The 20,858-nt window shown below is 37.0% G+C and overlaps 1 protein-coding gene across 1 annotated transcript in view; it reads right to left on the bottom strand.

Annotated features, from left to right (window-relative positions):
- Positions 1 to 20,858, bottom strand: part of LOC128520608 (basement membrane-specific heparan sulfate proteoglycan core protein-like) — a 43,249-nt gene that overhangs the window by 15,336 nt on the left and 7,055 nt on the right. The window contains exons 5-11 of the mRNA XM_053494927.1: positions 5,579 to 5,839; positions 5,210 to 5,482; positions 2,660 to 2,920; positions 1,955 to 2,221; positions 1,305 to 1,577; positions 845 to 1,120; positions 434 to 751 (exon numbers count right to left, since the gene is read on the bottom strand). Coding sequence (XP_053350902.1) covers positions 434 to 751; positions 845 to 1,120; positions 1,305 to 1,577; positions 1,955 to 2,221; positions 2,660 to 2,920; positions 5,210 to 5,482; positions 5,579 to 5,839 — 1,929 coding nt within the window. The remainder of the gene's footprint in view (positions 1 to 433; positions 752 to 844; positions 1,121 to 1,304; positions 1,578 to 1,954; positions 2,222 to 2,659; positions 2,921 to 5,209; positions 5,483 to 5,578; positions 5,840 to 20,858) is intronic.

Here is a 20,858-nt window from a genome sequence, read left to right as displayed (position 1 = left end):
TTTTTTGGGGCTATAGAAAGAATAATTTGAGTTTCCATTATTTCTTATGAGAAAATTAAATTTGGTTTACGAGTATTTTGGAATACAAGCCCACTTCCGGAACAAATTATGCTCGTAATCTGAGGTTCCACTGTATATATAAACATTAAAAATTAACCAAGAATTAATACTTGCTTGGATTAGACAATGACACAGAAAAAAAATCTACTATCAGATCCTTATTCAGCAACTTCACACATTCGTCACTAAATAGTTTCAATTTTATATTTATATTTTACATCACCTAGCATTTTACAAACCACTAGCACAGATAGGCATAAAACTTAAATTAGTAAACATACTGTTAATCCATTTGATCTTAATGCAGACGTTTGCTAGACTCAATACTATTTTGCTAAAACTCAATACTATCGTTGTTGATGTATTTCCTTACCAGTGATCCACAGTGCCTGTGGTTTGCTGTAGTGTGTGTGAAAGACTGGTTCTCCTCTCTCTGCTCTGCACATATAAACTCCTGTGTGATTCAGAGTAACAGGACTGAGAGTGTAGGAGCCTCCAGATCCTCTGCTGCTGTCTGAGAGGAGCGCTGTCCTGTACCTGAGGGAACCCTGACTGTCTCTGTAGGGAACATCTGTGTACCAGCTGAATGTCCAGCCTGTAGAGGAGTGTTTAACCTCACAGCTTAGAGTCACTGAGTCTCCTTCAGTCAGCCAGCTCAGTGGAGACACACTCACTACTGTCTCTGCTGGGTCTGATGGATAACAAATGTTTAAAATAAATACATAAAGTAATATAGAGGGGCACTTTTGTATAATTAATGACAAGATAAAATAGTCATACACACCTGATACAGTGAGTGTAAGAGCATCACTGATCTCTGAGCTCTGAGAGTCACTGCTTCTCCTCCCTCTGCAGGTGTATTTACCCCCGTTATCATTTCTAACTGAGCTGAGGCTGAAGTTCTGTAATAAGCGGTATGGGTTTTGTGTGTAATCATTCTTATACCAGCTGTATGTCCACTCAGTGTCTCCTCCTCCCTGTATTTCACACCTGAGAGTCACTCTCTCTCCTCTGAACACATGATTATCAGGCTTTATGGTCACCACCGCTTTAGGCAACTCTGCAGAAACATACTTTTATCACCTCATATACAGACACACTTCAATAATATACAGCTCTAATATTACTGTATTTTACTGTATGTAAGTGATTAGCGATAATGCAGCGAATATGTAGGCATGCATGTATGTAACAATATCAAATGTTTGTTAAAAAAGCCATGTTTTTTGACCTTGTTCACCCACCAGTAACATTTACCCAGAGTGCATCACTGTAGTGTGTGTAGTAGACTGGGTTTCCTCTTCCAGCTCTGCACCTGTACTGACCTCCATCAGAGACACTAACTGATCTGATGGTGTAGGAGTGTGTTTCAGTCTCAGTCTTAGTGCTCTGTGTGTCTTTAATCCAGTAAAACTTCCACCCATTAGACTGCAGATTCAGTGTACAGGTCAGAGTCACTGAGTTTCCTATCAGTGCAGCTCCATTAAGGTCTGATGTGATTTTAGGTTTACGTTTTTCTGTCATTGTTGATGAAATCACACACACACACACACACACACACACACACACACACACACACACACACACACACACACCATAGGATATTAAGAGTTTACATGATGCTCTCAGTGTTTAATACACTCATCACTAGAGACAGATATTGACTGTTACTGATACACTGAAAATACTCTTGTTACAGTTTAATTATTAATAAACACATTCCACCTAAATAAAGTTATTAAATAAATAAAAGACATAACATTTATGCTAATTTACAGCAGCTCACATCATCGTGCAAAAATCCCACAACTTGATCACATCATGTGCAGCTCTAATCTACACCAGTACTGAGTGCTCAGGCATTAATGAGTACTGAAGAGATGATGACACTCACCTGATACAGTCAGTGTAACAGCATCACTGGTGTGTGAGGAGTGTGAGCCTCCTCTCTCTCTTCCTCTACAGGTGCATTTACCTGTGTGTGTCATTTCAGCACTACTGATTCTGTACTCCTGTTCACTACTGACACCAGAACCATCTTTATTCCAGCTGTAGTTCCAGTAAGAGATCTGTTCATCCTGTATATCACATCTGAGAGTGACAGTCTCTCCTCTGTACACCTGATTATCAGGATCTATGGACACCACAGGTTTTGGGATTTCTGTACACAGACATGGAAATATTTACTGAAATCATTAATTTGCTTGTTATCATGCTTGCAAATAATTCAAAAAGATTTTAATATTTTTTATATAATATTTTGTTCTTTATAATTCAATGTTTTTATTATTGGTAAGAAAATAGAGTGTAGCTTAAGAAAAATGTATATTGTACAAATTCATATTGTAAAGGTCCTGATGTTATCTGGCTCCTGCCCCCATTTAACATTTGTGTGATTAGTCAGCACTTATACTGTAGACAAAGCAAGTGATTTATTTTCAATTATTCCTACATAACACTGATATCTGATCGTTTGTGTATCTTATAATATTGGTTATTTTTCTAAAAACACACTCAGCTGTACTTTACTTTTTACTTCTGAACATCTAAGAAATAATAAGAAATAAGTTGCAGTGAAAGAGTGTAAAGCATGACGTACCTCTGACTGTAACTGTAACTGGATCACTGAGCTCTGAGTCGTAGTTTCCTCTGCGTGCTTTACACTGATACACTGTTACTCCTGCATTAGAGACTGTATCATGGAGTGTGTTGGTGTCTTTAACTACTTGGAATAAAGGGGGCTGATCTTTGTACCAGAGAAAAGTCCATCCAGTAGACTGCAGATTACAGCTCAGAGTAACTCTGTCTCCAGTGTAGACGGAGCTCTGAGACATCACACTTACAGTCGGTTTGGGTTTTGCTGTTGATATAAAATGATAATGAAATCAAAATGTTTTTCTTTACAACATAAACAACGTTTAATTATCCTAATCACATGATGTGTTGTTGTTGCAGTTGATTTCACTTTATTAAACAAACAGCTTTTTTTTTATTTTATCATTATGCTTTAGATCAGGGGTTCTCAAACCTAATATTCAGGGGTCCAGATCTGATTTCAAATAAAGATCAAAAGTCAAAATATGTTTCAAATTATTGCAAAAGTAATGGCACTCTTTGCTGACAAATTGTTGTTTGTAAACCTAAACAGCTCCACCTTTCAACATTAAAAGGTTTACAGGTGAAAAATCTTCATTGATTTATTTTTATGCCGAAACAAGTTAAATGAACAAAGTGTTTTTTTAAGCATGAATTAACCGATTAAACAAACTGACAATACAATCCCAACAATACACCATAACAAAAATAAATTTTGAATGAAAAGTTATATATTGTCCTAAGAAGTTGTTCACATCTAAAAATGCGTGAAAATTCCAGTCATGCCTCATTTGCTTTCTTTCCAAAGTGTGTGTGAGCTTATGCTCCCATGGGGTCTGCTGTGGTGTTTTCCATCCTTCAAGCATGAGCAATGACGAGTATTTCACTAGCTGATCCCGGAGGACAGAAAAGGTGAAGTTAATTGGTTTGTTTACTTGTCATACATTTTTAGTTACAGTAAATAACAAAACTGAGCATTCAGAATATGCGACATAAACTGCACCAAAAACAGTAAAAATCCATAGAAGCCTAGTCTGAGAAATGCCACAGTCTGACTTTAGACTAGAATGATAACTAGACGAAGACAATGACCTTTACGTGGATTATTTGGATCGTAACATTCTCACTGCAAAGTGGATGAAATGTAAAACCGACAGAAGATGCAGAAGTCTTGCTTTTCTGTTAATGTTGCCATGGCAAAGATGTCAAGCAGGGAAACTATTATGTTTAGCTTTAATCTTGAGCCAGGATCTCTGTAAGGATCTTCAAATAGACTACAAAATAGGGCTGTGCAATTAATCGAATTTCGATTTCGATTTCTGGTCTCAAGGATCACAAAAATGGTGTAATCGAAAAAAAAAAAGATTATTCACTTTTTTTTAAGTTATTTTGACCTGCTTTTTTGATGCGCGTGCGCATCCGCACTTTCGCCCTTCCAGAAGCCCAAACTTTCTCACTCTATACTGTCAGCAAAGAAGTTGCATATGTGGTATCTGATCACATTTAAAAATCAGCGCGAGTGTAGATGGCAGAAAAAAAACAGCTACAGAAGTCTTTGGTCAACAAAAGAGGTAGAAGCAACTCTGTTGTTTGGGAACAGTATGGATTTGAAGAAGCGAACATGGACCAAAAACATATTAAGTGCAAGATTTGCTACGCGGTTGTGTCGGCACCGGTTGGTAACACCACAAATCTTTTTAACCATTTAAAATTTAAACACAGACCGACATATGACCAACTAATAAAAAAAACAGAAAGAATGACGAGCAACCCCCACAACTTCCTTCGCAACACAATCATCCATGAAAGACACGCCCTTCAGTGCAACTCCGTATCCATCCAGGTCAGAAAGGCACAAAAAAATAACTGATGCAGTTGCATACTTTTTAGCCAAAGACATGTGCCCTATTAGCACGGTTAAGAATGGAGGATTCAGGAAAATTATAAATACTCTGGACAAGCGTTATGCTTTGCCATCTCGACACCATTAATAATAATTTATTATTTATAATTTATTTATAATTTTATTTAATATTTATATTTTATTTATTACTTGTTTTCAAAAGATTGTGGAAGTGCACTACATTGTAGATCTTGTTTGCCTTTATCTGTTTGATCTGTCTTAATTTGTTTTAAGGAGAATTCACTGTTCTGTTTAATAAATGCAACATATTTTCAAAGTCAATGAGTAATCAAGTAAAATAATCGTGATTTCAATCATGACCAAAAATAATTGTGATTATGATTTTTTCCATAATCGAGCAGCCCTACTACAAAACCACTACTTTTTCTCAAGGTAGGAAACATACACTTTGTTACATTGTAATATTACATTGCGAGTTTGAAGTGTGCTGTGTCAGGAGTGACTTGCTGTGTGGTCTGAATCAGAACCAGAGTACGGACTTTAAGAAGCCCTGCTTTAGAGATAATTAATTTAATTAATAGTTAAAAACTGAACAAACACACCAGGGGCACTAAAATGATCTGTAGTAGTGATGTTGGAGTTAATAAATATTTTTAGGAGGAAAAGATCGACACACTCACACACACACACCTGACACAGTGAGTATAACAGCATTGCTGGTCTCTGAGGTCTGAGAGTCGTCTTTTCTCCGTCCACTGCAGGTGTATTTACCGCTGGAAGACTCTACAGCACTGAATGAATATTTCCTGTTCACACTGTAGGAGGAAAGTTGAACATCATCTTTATACCAGATGTACGTCCACTCAGTATCTGCATGTCCTGGTATTTCACACGTGAAAGTGACTTCCTGTCCACTGAATATCTGTCCATCAGGCTGCAGAGTCAGAACGGCTTTTGGTCTCTCTGTACAGTTACACCAAATACATCACATCAGTCACACACACCCTTCTCTGATCATCTGATATTTATTCAGTGTGTTTTGTAAAGATTATGACGTACCTCTGACTGTAACTGTAACTGGATCACTGAGCTCTGAGTCGTAGTTTCCTCTGCGTGCTTTACACTGATACACTGTTACTCCTGCATTAGAGACTGTATCATGGAGTGTGTTGGTGTCTTTAGCTACTTGGGATAGAAGATGCTGATCTTTGTACCAGAGAAAAGTCCATCCAGTAGACTGCAGATTACAGCTCAGAGTAACTCTGTCTCCAGTGTAGACGGAGCTCTGAGACATCACACTTACAGTCGGTTTGGGTTTTGCTGTTGATATAAAATGATAATGGAATCAAAATGTTTTTCTTTACAACATAAACAATGTTTAATTATCCTAATCACATGATGTGTTGAGCAGTTGCAGTTGATTCCACTTTATTACACAACCTTTTTTTTTTATTATGATTATCATTATACTTTAGATCAGGGGTTCTCAAACCTAATATTCAGGGGTCCAGATCTGATTTTAAATAAAGATCAAAAGTTAAAATACGTTTCAAATTATTGCAAAAGTAATGGCACTCTTTGCTGGCAAATTGTTCCACCTTTCAACATTAAAAGGTTTACAGGTGAAAAATCTTCATTGATTCATTTTTATGCCGAAACAAGCTAAATGAACAAAGTGGTTTTTTTAAGCATGAATTAACCGATTAAACAAACTGACAATACAATACTAACAATACACCAAAACAAAAATTGATTTTGAAGTAAAAGTTATATATTGTCCTAAGAAGTTGTTCACATCTAAAAATGCATGAAAATGCCAGTCATGCCTCATTTGCTTTCTTTCCAAAGTGTGTGTGAGCTTATGCTCCCATGGGGTCTGCTGTGGTGCTTTCCATCCCTCAAGCATGAGCAATGAAGAGTATTTCGCCAGCTGATCCCGGAGGACAGAAAAGGTGAAGTTGATTGGTTTGTTCTTGTCACGTGACCTGCAGTGCTCTTGTGGAATTCTAAAAGGTTTGGATTTTTCTTCTTGCTGCTGCATGGGCGCTCATGGAAAACACATGAGCATCGCAGTGGTGTTGCTTTCTATTTTAAGCATACTTGTCATACATTTTCATTTAAATAACAAAATTGAGCATTCAGAATATGCGACATGTGAACTGCACCAAAAACAGTCAAAATCCATAGAAGCCTAGTCTGAGAAATGGCACAGTCTGATCACTAGACGGAGACAATGACCTTTTCTTGGATTATTTGGATCGTAACATTCTCACTGCAAAGTGGATGAAATTTACAACTGATAGAAGATGCAGAAGTCTTGCTTTTCTGTTAATGTTGCTATGACAAAGACGTCAAACAAGGAAACTATTATGTTTAGCTTTAATCTTGAGCCAGGATCTCTGTAAGGATCTCCAAATAGCCTATAAAAAACACTACTTTTCTCAAGGTAGGAAACATAAACTTTGTTACATTGTAATATTGCATTGCTAGTTTAAGGTGTGCTGGGTCAGGAGTGACTTGCTGTGTGGTTGGAATCAGAACCAGAGTACGGACTTTAAGAAGCCTGCTTTAGATATAATTAATTGAATGAACAGTTAAAAACTGAACAAACACACTAAGGCCACTTAAATAATCTGTAGCATTATTGGAGTTACTAATTATTTTTAGGAGGAAGAGATTGACACACACACACACACACACACACACACACACACTCTCTCTCTCTCACACACACACACACACATACACACACACACACACACACACACACACACTCACACATACACATACAGTACACACCTGACACAGTGAGTGTAACAGCGTTGCTGGTCTCTGAGGTCTGAGAGTCGTCTTTTCTCCGTCCACTGCAGGTGTATTTACCGCTGGAAGACTCTACAGCACTGAATGAATATTTCCTGCTCATACTGTAGGAGAAAAGTTGAACACCATCTTTATACCAGATGTACGTCCACTCAGTGTCTGCATGTCCTGGTATTTCACATGTGAAAGTGACTTCCTCTCCACTGAATATCTGTCCATCAGGCTGCAGAGTCAGAACAGCTTTTGGTCTCTCTGTACAGTTACACCAAATACATCACATCAGTCACACACACCCTTCTCCAACCATCTGATATTAAATTAGTGTGTTTTGTAATGTATTAGTGCATGTTACAGGAGTGTAAGATCAGACATGTACCTATCACTGAGAGAGTCACTTCATTACTCCATGCCACTTGTCCTCCATCCCTACTTGCCTGACATTCGTATTTGTGACTCTGATATATATTTATATAGTAGATATTTTTATTAGAACTGTAAACATTAACACCATCTTTGTACCAGTAGTACAGCCGACTCCCTCCAGGAACAGAACATGTGAGTGTAACTGTCTCCCCACTGAATATTTGTGGTAAATTTGGCTGCACAGACAGAACTGGGGTAAACTCTGCAAGAAAAGTCAAAATGCACACACACACACACACACACACACACACACACACACACACACACACACACACACACACACATTGTCGGTGTAAATAATTAATATTCTGCATGACAAAATTCAAAAACAATCTTTTCCATCTTAATAAAAATCCAACATCAAGACATCTTAAGCAATAAAGGATGTGTAAATCACCTTGAACTTGTCCGACTTGGATAAGTGAAATAAGCACTAAGAAAAGGAGAGGAACAGAGAATATGATGTAACGCATTATATCATTAAATAAAAACAATGTCATGTGCTGCAGTATATGATAGAGCTGGTCATGTGCACTACCTGTGGGAACTCCGTCTCAGTAACACATACACAATAATGCACACATACAGGCTACAGATTACTGATCACACTGACCCGATATTAAAGGAGCACAAAAACTGACTACAACATTAAGTCCATGCAAATTACATGAACATCTCTCTCATGGAGAGGGTGACCAGCTACAAGTACCCATATCTCTGAGGACTCCATACCATGGACACTTCAAATCTCTTGACTGGTGAAGAAGGCTAGGCAGCGCTTGTACTACCTCAGACAGCTGAGGAAGTTCAGGATCTCCGGGGGTCTGTGCAAAACCTTCTAGAACCTTCAATCTGTCGTCTCTGGGAATATTACCGCTTGGTATGGGAATAGCAGCTCCCAGGACAAAAAGGTCTTCAGGAAAGTGATCAGGTGTGCTGAGCGCATCACCAGGACTGAATTACCTGATCTACAGGACATTTACATTAGGTGGTGCAGGTCCAGGAGACATTATAAAAGACATTCACCACGCTAATCATAATCGGTTTAAGTGGCTGCCATCTGGTGAAAGACTCTGGTCACTCACGGCACGAACTGAAAGACTTAACAGCAGCTTTTGCCATCAGACTATAAGGACAATAAACACAAAACCTCCAATGACTGAGTGACAAGTGACGTGGTCACTATCACATAGCATTGCACTGGTATCACATTTTTTACAACATAATTCTGTATAAGATCAGAATTCAGATCTTATTTCAACCACTATTGACTCTAAAAGACAAATAAAACATTTACTTACAGATCATCACACAAAGTGGACGCAGCTCCATCCTGTCACTCTGATGACTGACTGACTGACTGATCAGTGTTCTCTGTTAAAGCCAATATACTTCCTGTGTTCATGCACATAAAGAGAGAGAAGCACATCATTTCTGAAGAAAGTTTTTTTTATATATATTTTTACACGTAAACTTTATACCTATGCAATTTAAAGTATAACAACAAATAATTTACAAAACATAACTTTATTTAATTACTGAGCATGTGCAGTTCCACTGCTACTTCACTCAGGTTTATAATTAATCTCAACTGGACATTTAGTTGATCTGTCTCAAGAGTTTTAATCTAAAGATTCAAATGAACTATTTTGAAAGTTTTTCTTAAAGATTGAATTAGCACAAGAATGTTTATATTTTATCATATTTATTTATTTATTTATTTATTTATTTATTTATTTTTTGCTTTGACACATTCTAAAAAGATTAAAAAGGTACCTGGTCAAGGTGTCAAAATCTCCTATGAAGCTACTAAGGCCACTACTAAGTAGGGCCTCTGCTATTCAAAATGGGGAATTAAATGGCATTAGTAATGATGGATGACTTTATTTATTTTTACATTTAAGTAACTGATTATGTTTAAGACAAGAGCAGAGACGCACTTCCATGTGCACAATGTGTCACCTGCTAGATATATATAGCTATATAAAGTTTAATGTATACTGTATGTACTGTATGTAGTTCTTCAATTTATGTAGTAAATTGTCAAGATTAAATTGCCTTTAGGTGAATATGTGTGTGCATGGTGTGTACCGGTACATTTCTATTAAGTGTATATTCATCACAGTAAGACTGAACAAAATAAAATGGTTTCTAAACTTAATGAATTAACAAATAATGCCAATTTATTGTTCTCATACGGATAGTGGACAAAAGTGTGTGTGTGTGTGTGTGTGTGTGTGTGTGTGTGTGTGTATGTGTGCGTGTGTAAGAGAGAGTAATATTAGGTTCATTCTTTGCTGCACAGACCATAATAGTCACTAAAATAGCACATTGGGTTTGAGTTAGTGGCCTCAGTGAGTCTGAGGTAATACTTAGATAGATTAATTTAAGGCCAACAAAGAATAACCACAACTGCTAAAAGCATCCTCTCTCTCTCTCTCTCTCTCTCTCTCTCTCACACACACACACATATACATACACACGATTCCAAGATTCAGATTTTTCTAATATATTTAAGCATACATATTTTCATCCAATTGATTTGGATAAACTCATACTATAAAAGATTGCATAAAACTACATAAAACTTTTATTGTACGACTTTTCATTGAATATTATTGTTTTATTTAAGATCTTTCAGTGCACTTTACCACCAAACACGGCATGACTCAGCAACAAATCCAAACCCAGGACTATCTGTACTTTAGAAAAGCTTGTTTGTGTGTTTCCAATCTGTAAAGCCCTGTGTTAAAGTACTGTATTTACCAGTTCCTCATGATGTTTAATGCTCTTTGAATTATTTAATTAACACAAACATGATTACTTTAGTTAGTGCAGTTTGCCCTATCATCTGCTTACAATGAAGTTTAGATTCCTTTCCCTTACTCAGCTAAGATCATTATTCAAGATGTTAAACAGGACATGGCTCATCAAATGTCCCTGTTGGTTCCCATATTATTTACACATTATCTGAGAGAGGCCAACCTACCCAGACCTGCATTGTATAATTGTCCAATAACTGAATCCAACAAAACACTTTACAGTGAAACCTTGGACAATAAGCATAATTTGTTCCAGAAGCAGGCTCGTATTTCAAAACTTATAAATTAAAGTTAATTTCCCCCTAAGAAATAATGTAAATCTAGTATTATATACTATTGTATTGTATACTATAATGTATAGTTACATTGTAATGTAACTAAAGTATTTGTTTCACAGCCCAAAAAAATAAATACATTAAAATAATTAATACAAAATATAAAGTAAAAATAAAACAAATTTAACTGCACTTTAACTTAAAAAAAAGTAAAAATAAATCCCGACAGATAAGTGTTTCCGTTTATGCATGCAGGCGCTGTGTGTGTGTGTATGAGTGTGAACCTAAAGTAAGACGAGAGGAGGAATCACATGGATCTTTAACCTCTCTAATAAGACTTTCTTTTGCTTTACACACACACACACACACACACACGTGTGTTACAATAAACAGTACATGTGTGCAAACACAAAATAAAATATGCTTTACGCGCACACACATGGTCACAGTGCTACCGTAAACAGTACATGCGTACACGGATGTTGATTATACCAGTAAGCACTAACACCAAGCAGGGGAGACGATTACCCACAATTCCGAGGCACAAGAGAGAGAAAAACCAATGGCTCAGTTGTGATCATGTCATGCTCTGCATCAAAACAAGAAGCGCATGCGTGCTACATGATACTCAGTACTTGTAAACCAAGACTTGATTATTCAAAATAATTAGTCAAAATTTATTAAAAATCTTTGCTCGTCTTGCATCAATGAGAATCCTTATTAGCTTGTGTCTTTCATTTTTGTTCTCCAATGCTCTAATATTGTCTATTGTTTCCCTATGTATTTATTTTCTTATTTATTTTTATAAACCACTTTGTTGGTCTTTAAAAACTGGTTTATCTCCAAAAAGCACAGCAAATATTAGATGATTATTTCTATTACAGATGTAAAGGCTGTAGATCTATAAGGAGTAAGAGTCTTGTCCAGGTTTTGGGATGGAAATTATTAATCCATCCTTTAGTTAGCTTTCCGTATTTCCACGGAACACATAAATTTCCAAGTTTATTCATGGTGTTTGATATTTATGCTAAAACAAGATCTAATTTATGTTTCAACATTTTACAGGATAAAGGCCTGGGCTGTATTTCTGCCTTTAGCTTTATCCTGAATTAAAGGCATTTATAGTATAAATAATGACCTTTAAATGTTTAATTTCTTACAGTATTTGTGTGCATTCTGTGTCAATATGATCTGAAGTTGTTTTTTATAACCCATAACTTTCATATTTATACAAAGAGACGAGACACTGATATCAATTTAAATAACTATATAAAATTAACACAATAAATAGTATCAGTGACTATAACCTGGAATTATTGCTGCAGCCTCTTTATTGTGAAACAAGGGCATTAAAATCATATCACAATCAGGGTAGAATTGTATTAAATAGATTTGCAGACCATAATTGTGAAAAAAAGCAACACTCTAGGTCAGGAGCCTCAGTGAGTTTGACGTAATGCTTATATAGTTTAATTTAAGACATTTTTGTTCACAAGAAAGACCAACAGCGAGTAACCACAACTTCTAAAAGTACATGCACATACGCATTCTCACACTCACACGCGCACACACACAGACACATACACACACACAGACACACACAAAGACAGACACATACATTTAGGTCTGCCTTTGTGACCAATACAGAAAACAAAATACAATAAACTGAAGCATGTAACATTAATATTATCAATATGTATGAGCTAAAGGTAATTAATCAAAGTATTTATATGGTTTAGATATTTTACACCTAATTTATTTTAATGGACACCATACAGTATAATAATAAACTACATAAGAGCAAAAGTAGCCTACTTTTGCTTTAGTTTATTATAAACTACTGAATTGACAAATGACAAACTTTTTGGAATATGGAACAATACATAGCGTTAACACATCATTAGAATTATTTTACACACTCTGGTTGTATGTAGCCTTATTCATATATTTAATTTTCCCCATAACTAGATATTCTGTGAAATGTATTTATCTTTATCTATGTCTTTACAAGATTTCTCTAGTTTTCTTTAACCAGAGCTCTGCTGTGGAGGATCGGGTCGGGGGGGGGGGTGGGTTGGGGGGCAGATGGCCTTTTGGACCTACTGGAGGACTGTGACCAAGCTGTTGACTTTGCTGTGGTGTTGGGGCGTTAAACCAAATTATGTTAATTTATTTTAGCAAAAACTAACACAATATCAGCATCAACAAGGCCAGAAACTGTTGAATTTGCTGCGTTGTTGGGGGGTGCTGTAGTCCTTGAGGGCCGGGTGTCTGTACGAGTGATATCAGGAGTTTAATCAGGATTGTGCTCTGTACAATGAATTCCAAAAGGACTGGACAGACACCTATGAAGCCTTCAAAACATTTTTATTGGATTTGAAGACACATGCTTCCCTTAGATTCACATGTTGAAAACTGTCCTGCACCATAGAGAGCATCCTGACGGGAAACCTCACGACCTGGTCCGGGAACAGCACCATGCAGGACAGATGAGCTCTACAGAGGGTGGTGCGATCAGCTGAGCGCATCATCCGCACCGAGCTCCCTGACCTGCACTCGATCTACACCAAGCAGTGCTTGACCAAGGCCAGGAAGATCATGAAGGACCTCAGCCATCCCAACAATGGATTGTTCACTCTGTTGCGGTCTGGGAAGCGATTCCGCTCCCTGAGGGCCAACACAGAGAGACTGAGGAGGAGCTTCTTCCCGCAGGCGATAAGGTCTCTCAACCACACCACTATGCAGAACTAACACAATCTTTTCACAATCATTCAATTAAACTTTTTACATCCATGGACACTATGGACAATTCCACGCACATCTACCTTCACATCTACACTACATGTTTACGTTTACATCTGGACCATTGCACAAAGACACTTTAGTAACCATTGCACAAAGTCACTTTTTTTTTCTATGCATATTTGCACACCATCTTTCTCCCCAAAATATCAAAATTTCACAATTTCAACAGTATATTTCTATTTTTCCTAGTTCAATTTTATTTTTATTTTTTATTTAATTTTTCTATCGTATTTCTTTTATTCATATTTTTTTCTTATTATAAGTTTTAATTATTTTTTTAAGGTCACTGGCGGTCGTATAAGCATTTCACTACATTTGGTACTGTGTATGACTGTGAAATGTCTTTAGGGTTGACTTAGCTCTTTTTTTTTTTTTACATTGCAGTGCATTGATGTAGTTGGTTCAAATTATGGTCTAATACTCTAACAATTAAAACACAGGTTCTAATTTGCAGGTTCTATATTTAAATAGTAGTAAAACTAAGTAAATAACCAAATAAACAAAATGAGCTTATCAGTCTCTTATTGATTCTTTCATATTAAAAGCTAATAAAAATTAACTGTTTTTATTCTTTTTTTTTTTTCGGTATGTCAGACACACACAAAAAAAGTGTTTATAGCAACAAGAGTTTGTTTCTCAACTTGTGTCTGAGGGGAGCGTGTATCCCCAAGCCCAGTAATAATGTTTGGATGGCCATTCCTTTTAAAATTCAATGTACAGAACACAAACCTGACAAAACATCACTCATAAAGCTGTTGTACAGTCAAGGACACCTCAAGGACCACAGCACCGTCCAACAACGCAGCAACTTTAACAGCTTCTGGACTTGTATACATTTTACATGTTGATATTATGTCATTTTTCGCTAAATGTACATAATTCGCTAAATGTACATAATTTTATTTTATCATTTTGCCATAAATATATTAACCTTTACCGTCATGTCACTTTTTTCAACCTTGTGATGGCTACTGCTATCTGCTATTGCAGTTTTCAACAGACATGGCACATGAAAATAAAATGTTATATCTGTATAATATGAAAAATGAAACATCAACTCTACAAAGAGTTAATACTATCATTATGTTGATTTTTTTAATTTGTGCCATGAAAACATGAAAACAGCTGATATTAGATTGGCATTATCCTTGAGTGTAAATGATTATAATCACAGGGACCATTAAGAAAACAAAAACAAAACAGGGGCACAGACACCATTTAGTACAGTACATGCATGTACACACACACACACACACACACACACACTTATCTCACTGTATCAATGATATACAAAATATATGTTATTTTATCTTTATAGACACTTTAACTGATAAATGTACTAATGTAACTAATTAATGATATTCTACACATAAATAACCCTTAACCTCAGTAACCATCGTCATCATCTATACCTCTCTATCCTGTATTCCGGGTCTCGGGGACCTGGAGCCTTTCCCAGGAGGCTTAGGGCATGACACAGGGTACACCCTCGACAGGGTGCCAATCGATCGCAGGACACACACATACACACACTTACACCCTCATTCACACACTATGGCCAATTTGGGAACGCCAATTAGTACCCGGAGGAAACCCACCAAGCACGGGGAGAACATGCAAAGTCCATGCACACAGAGACGGGAATTGAGCCTGGCCCTCAGTAACCATAATTAAATTATTTTAATCAAAAATTTATTTTCTCTGCATGATCTGCCCAACATGCCTAAGTGATCTGGTTTATACAATGTCTCAATCGCCTATTAATCTCATCACACAAGACATCAAACTTTGTTTAAAATATTTTAATTTTTAAACTCACTACTTAAGGTATTGAAAACACAAAGGAAATATTTACTCACAGATCATCAGCCGGAATGGACACAGCTCTATTCTGTTACACTGATGACAGACTGACTGATCAGTGGTCTGAGTTAAACCCACTACACTTCCTGTGTTCTCACACAAAGTGATGAATAAAGACTGCCCTTTGTCCAAGGTGATGTGCTTTTTTTCATATGAACCCTACCTCTATTAGTATAAAAATTCAAAAATCAAATAACACACAGACATACTGTACATACAGTATATACAGTATATACACTATATATATATATACTTTGTCACACAAAGAAAAGTTCTCAAAACCAATAGTCTAACGCTTTCACCTTGACCAAATCAGTTTACAATAATAAACTTCTAACCAAAATATTGCATTCAATTACTCTAATTTGCAAAAGAAATCATAGGAAGATAATTAATTCGACTAAGAATACAGAACACAAATCTACATTTCTTAAAATAAACACTTTCCTTTCAAAACTAAACGGTATTGTTCAACAGTATAGGGTGAAAATGCAATGAACAATACATTGGCCAAATTCATGGTAAAGTGAAACCGTCCCCAGACACCGGACGCATCCCAAAGAGACACATGGGGCATCCATGCGACGAGATCTTCAACCAGAAGCGGGGCAACGGGATGGGTCAGACAGGTCCGGAGGGCAGAGGGAGTCTGGATCACTGGCAGCTCAGGAATGACATGTGTAGCTCGACAGAGAGAGGAAAGAGAGAGAGGGGGAGAGAGAACAGGAGAGAGTAGAGCAGAACAGGAGAGAAAACAGTTAGGTATGGTCGCAGTCACATAATGTATAATGTAAATGTATATTTAGTGTAGAGTGCAAACAGAGACTCTGGCAGGACTAACTATAACAGCATAACTTAAAGGGAGAGCCAGACGTTTTGATAACACAAATTCGAAACACACTCAACCTTAAACACTTCATCTCATCCATCAATCTCCTGCTACTGGAACTTTATCCCTTTTTAACTTTTTGGATACTGGAACTTTTTACCTTCGACCCACAGAGACCCTTACACTTATTTTAAAATGAAACTTAACTGTTTAGATCTTTACAATTTAAACAATTAGGTTTTAAACATTTAAACATTTAAATTGTATTATTAATTTATTATCCATACTGTTTCCCTCTAGTTTCCTCCCAGTCAGTACTGAACTCACTGTCTTTATTTTCCATAAAATGAAACCACAACATTAAATAAGAGGCTAAATGGTTTATTTTGTATTTTACAGCTGAGTCTAAGGAGGACAACAGACCAGACAGAGTGATAGAAGCCGAAGTATATTTATAAGTTTTGTGTTTTTACATCATTTACTTTTTTTAATATAAATAATCTACCTTTTTAAATATTAACAGCCACCAGTGCAACAGAGAGCACATAAGTGTATGTGTGGTTTTAGTGAATAGTAGCTGTCTTTTTTTTGTTTTGTTTTTGTTTCACAATTTTTAAAGAAAGCTTTAACCAATGCATTTTAATTCCAAATACATATATGTATTTCTATTACTTGTATTTAAAGAGATGACACTGATCCAATCAGAAGAAAAAAAAAAGTCTCTCTGTTCCAGGAGCGAAAATAAAAAAAACCACTCAAGTTCGAGTATCAAAAAGGGAGCTTTTGAATCCGACTGGCCTTTTGTGCACATGTAATCGCGTACCATACATGAACGATCCCTCATCATGGGTTTACATTCCGCACAAAGCAGAAACTTTCGCAGAAGAACGTGTTTATATAGACACAAACATAAGGGAAAAAAAAACCAACCTTGCAAAACACAAGGCAATATAATGATTAACTTTTAATTCAACCACTTTCATTATAAAAGCATACACACAGGCCACAAATGTCACATTAATCCAAATTTTTGACAGTTATTAAGTACTTTAACACTTATAAATTACTCTTTACCTCGTCTTATAACCCATTTAACACTTTGCACATGGTAACATTAGGCCATCATACTAACTAGTTCGGTCCTTGCAATATGCACGTGGCCTACTGAAAGTTGGCTCATAATGAATAATTTCAAAATGAAATTAGGGTGATATATTAAAATTTGCTTACCAAAGCAACACAAAATGATAGAATCAACATAGTGGATTGCTCACGAGAAACAAAAAATATAGATTTAAAAAAATTATTAAATATTAAATTTTATTGCGTACTTGGAATTTGCCATTAATAACATGCAGGCCATAATAATAAGATTAACTTCACACAAGTGTTAACTTCTACTGTGACCCAGTCAGGGTAGACTTTAGAACAGGTATGTGAGGGGGCTGGGCCGTTGGAATAGGCACAGCTGGTGCCTAATAAATGGATAAATGGATCCTGGTGCCTAATAAATGGATAAATGGATCCTGGTGCCTAATAAATTGAAAGCCATAAATGAATCCCGGGCCCAGCGGGGAGTGTAGCTGCGCACTAACACTCCGAAGAGTGGCATGCACACGGGACAATGAAACGAGCCCCAGGGACTTCAAAGAGGTGAGTGTAAGGTGCCTTTAATCTTTTCGACAAGGACAGCCGCGAATCAGCCGGAGTCTGATTCTTTATTTTATAGTCTGATTTCGTCATTTTTTATGTAAATACATAAAAAATGACGGTAACCATAATATTGCATCTTTTGATTTTTACACATAAATTTGAGCGTGTCGATCGCACATTCGCCGTGAAAGAGCTGGGGCTTCATGTATCAACGCTGCGTACTCACAAAACGCAAAAAGCGCAATTTGCAGCGATCGCCGGTTTTCCTAATGTAATCGGAGCGATCGACTGCACGCACATTGCTATAAAGGCGCCATCTGAAGACGAATTTGCATACGTGAATCGGAAACATTTCCAATTAATAAATGTGCAAATAATGTGATGCTCAAATGCGCCTAACAAACATGGCTGGACTGGCCATAGGGCATACCGGGCATTTGCCCGGTGGGCCGATGGTGATTTTCGTCTTTTGTGGGCCGGCCGCCGATGTTCTTTTTTTTTTTTTTTTGTAACGTTATAAACTATTAAATGTGGCGGATTGGCCAATTGGTCATGATCGACTCTGGGCTGGACCAATTACAGCCGAGGAGGTCAGATGCACCCTCCCCCTTGCAACGGCTCAGCAATCACATATTATTGCTGAACAAAAATGGAGAACAAAAAACGCAAAGCAGCAGGAGGAGCCGAAAAAATTAGCGCCAAAAATAAACTAGCCCTTCAGGCAGATGCTGCCAAATGTGCTAAAATATCACAGTTGTTTGGTGGCTATAGTGGAGCTTCCACTTCAGTAAAATTAGCAAGTGATGGAGGCCAGCAGCCGCAGGTTGAAGAGGGAAAGCGGAGGCAGGAGGAGGAGAGACGCCGGTCCAAGTGGCAGAACTGAACCTGAGGTAGCCTAAGTAAAACCAAGTAAAACCATAAAAAAAACTTATAAACCAAGTAGGTGTAGCTTATTTTCGTTGTGCTTGCTAACTTTTTACAGTCAGTTACAATAATTCCTACTGTGTACTAGTTAGCATGATGACAGAGTTTCTATGCTGGTGCTATGATGTTACTGAGAGTGAATTATTGATAAGGTCAGTTAGTATGGGTTGCCAAACGTAAAAAATGCAATCGTCCCGTATTCAGAGAAAATATTACGCGTTACGTATTGAGGTGAAAAGAAACGCGATTTGTCCTGTATTTCAGCTAGAATGAAAAAAACAAAAAACAAAAAAACAAAACTGGAGTTATCCAGCTGCCTCGGCTTCTCTCATTCTCTCCCCTCCTTCTCCTGTTGATCAACTGATCGGTTTATCAGCTGTTTGCTGGAGCCACAGCCATAAAAGCTGCTAGTCATGATCGGTTTGGATATGTGAGAGAGAAACATAAAGGTGAAACCAGGAGTTGAACAGGTGATGGAGAAACAGGTTTATCTTTTAGGTGACATGAATGAGTTGAAGGTGAAGTTATGAACTGTTTCTGAGAGACAAATAACACCAGGATCCTTTTCTACATAGCTGACAGCTGGTAACTGTGCAGGGGCGGGTCTAGCAAAGTTTTGCCAGGGGGCCAGGTAGGGCATTAACAAGGAAAGGGGGGCAGAAAGAAATACTTTTCTTTCTTTTTCTCATTTTAAATGTCTAGCTTTTAAATAATTATCTGAATCTTACAACCAAAGTGGTAATTTGATGTTAAATATATAGAAATCCATTTTCGTTTATAGTAAATATTAAGTCTAAAAATATTAAGTCTCTGGAAGCCTAGTAAGCTTACCATCTGTGCAGTCTGAAATTATGTCGAAGAAAGATGTTGAATCTATTTAATTATTGTAGAAAAATAATTGATTTCTGTGCATTTGTGTTACTGTTTAGCTGGTTGTGGCAGCCCAGGTCTCTGGATGACACTCCAGCGATCGTGATCTCTGTGTTTTCTTGTGTTGTCAGTTTTTGTGCCATGTACTGTGTGTAAAATGGCATCCAAAATTCAATTAAGTGTTATTCTTTCTCAACTTTCTTTCTCTGTCCCTTTTCACTTTTTAAAGGTTGACATGTTTAAAAAATATTTTGTGCTGCCATGCTGTTTGTTGATGTGGTAAATAAATAGTTTCTCTAATAAATCTCTAATTTATTAATTTTAATACTCATTATAGATCATGTGTTACCTCTAGTCTTCTCTGTCTTAATTTCAGGTTTCCACCATGTGTTGTAGATAGTTCAGGAGGTTAACTCGACCAAGCAGTCTTTTTGTTTTCCGCTAAGTACTGTTTAGAACACCAGAATAGGGAGGATGGTGTAGGTTTAAGTTTATTAGATTGATACATATATACCAACAGGACAGTGTACATCGCTGTCAGAACAGCGTTTGTTTTCATTCAAAGGCTTTATGGCTTTGCCAATAATACCTAGTGGGCCGGTCTCTAGTCAAAATGCCCAGGCCGATTTTTTGTCCCAGTCCAGCCCTGCTAACAAATATTGAGGCAGGTGGCCTGGGTCAACCCATGATTCATTCATCCTCACAAACAGCATGGTTGGGATGAGGCTCCAAATTGGCAGGGTGCGCGATGGGTGGCTTCTTGGTGAGTAATGTATTTAAAGATATTATTCCAGCTAAGTTTTTTTTTTTTATTTTGTTATTAATTCCCGGAGGACAAACTTGCAAATAACAGTTTTTCTCCGGTCTACCTCCGATAGGAGCACCTCCCATTCACATTCTGTGAAGTTTCTCTTCTTGCTTGCTTTTGCCATTGCTTTTTCGTTTGGTTTTGCCAAAGTGGAGTCATTACCATATTTATACGGAGGAGGAGGCAGGGAGGGGTTTTGTGCTCGTGCACATCCGCTCAATTTCACGTTAATTCGGATGTACAAAGA

This window comes from Clarias gariepinus, chromosome 1, assembly GCF_024256425.1.
Source record: "Clarias gariepinus isolate MV-2021 ecotype Netherlands chromosome 1, CGAR_prim_01v2, whole genome shotgun sequence".
In the NCBI taxonomy this organism is placed as follows: Eukaryota; Metazoa; Chordata; class Actinopteri; order Siluriformes; family Clariidae; genus Clarias; species Clarias gariepinus.
The sequence above is the reverse complement of the archived record's forward strand: the minus strand, read 5'-3'. Positions and strand labels throughout refer to the sequence as shown.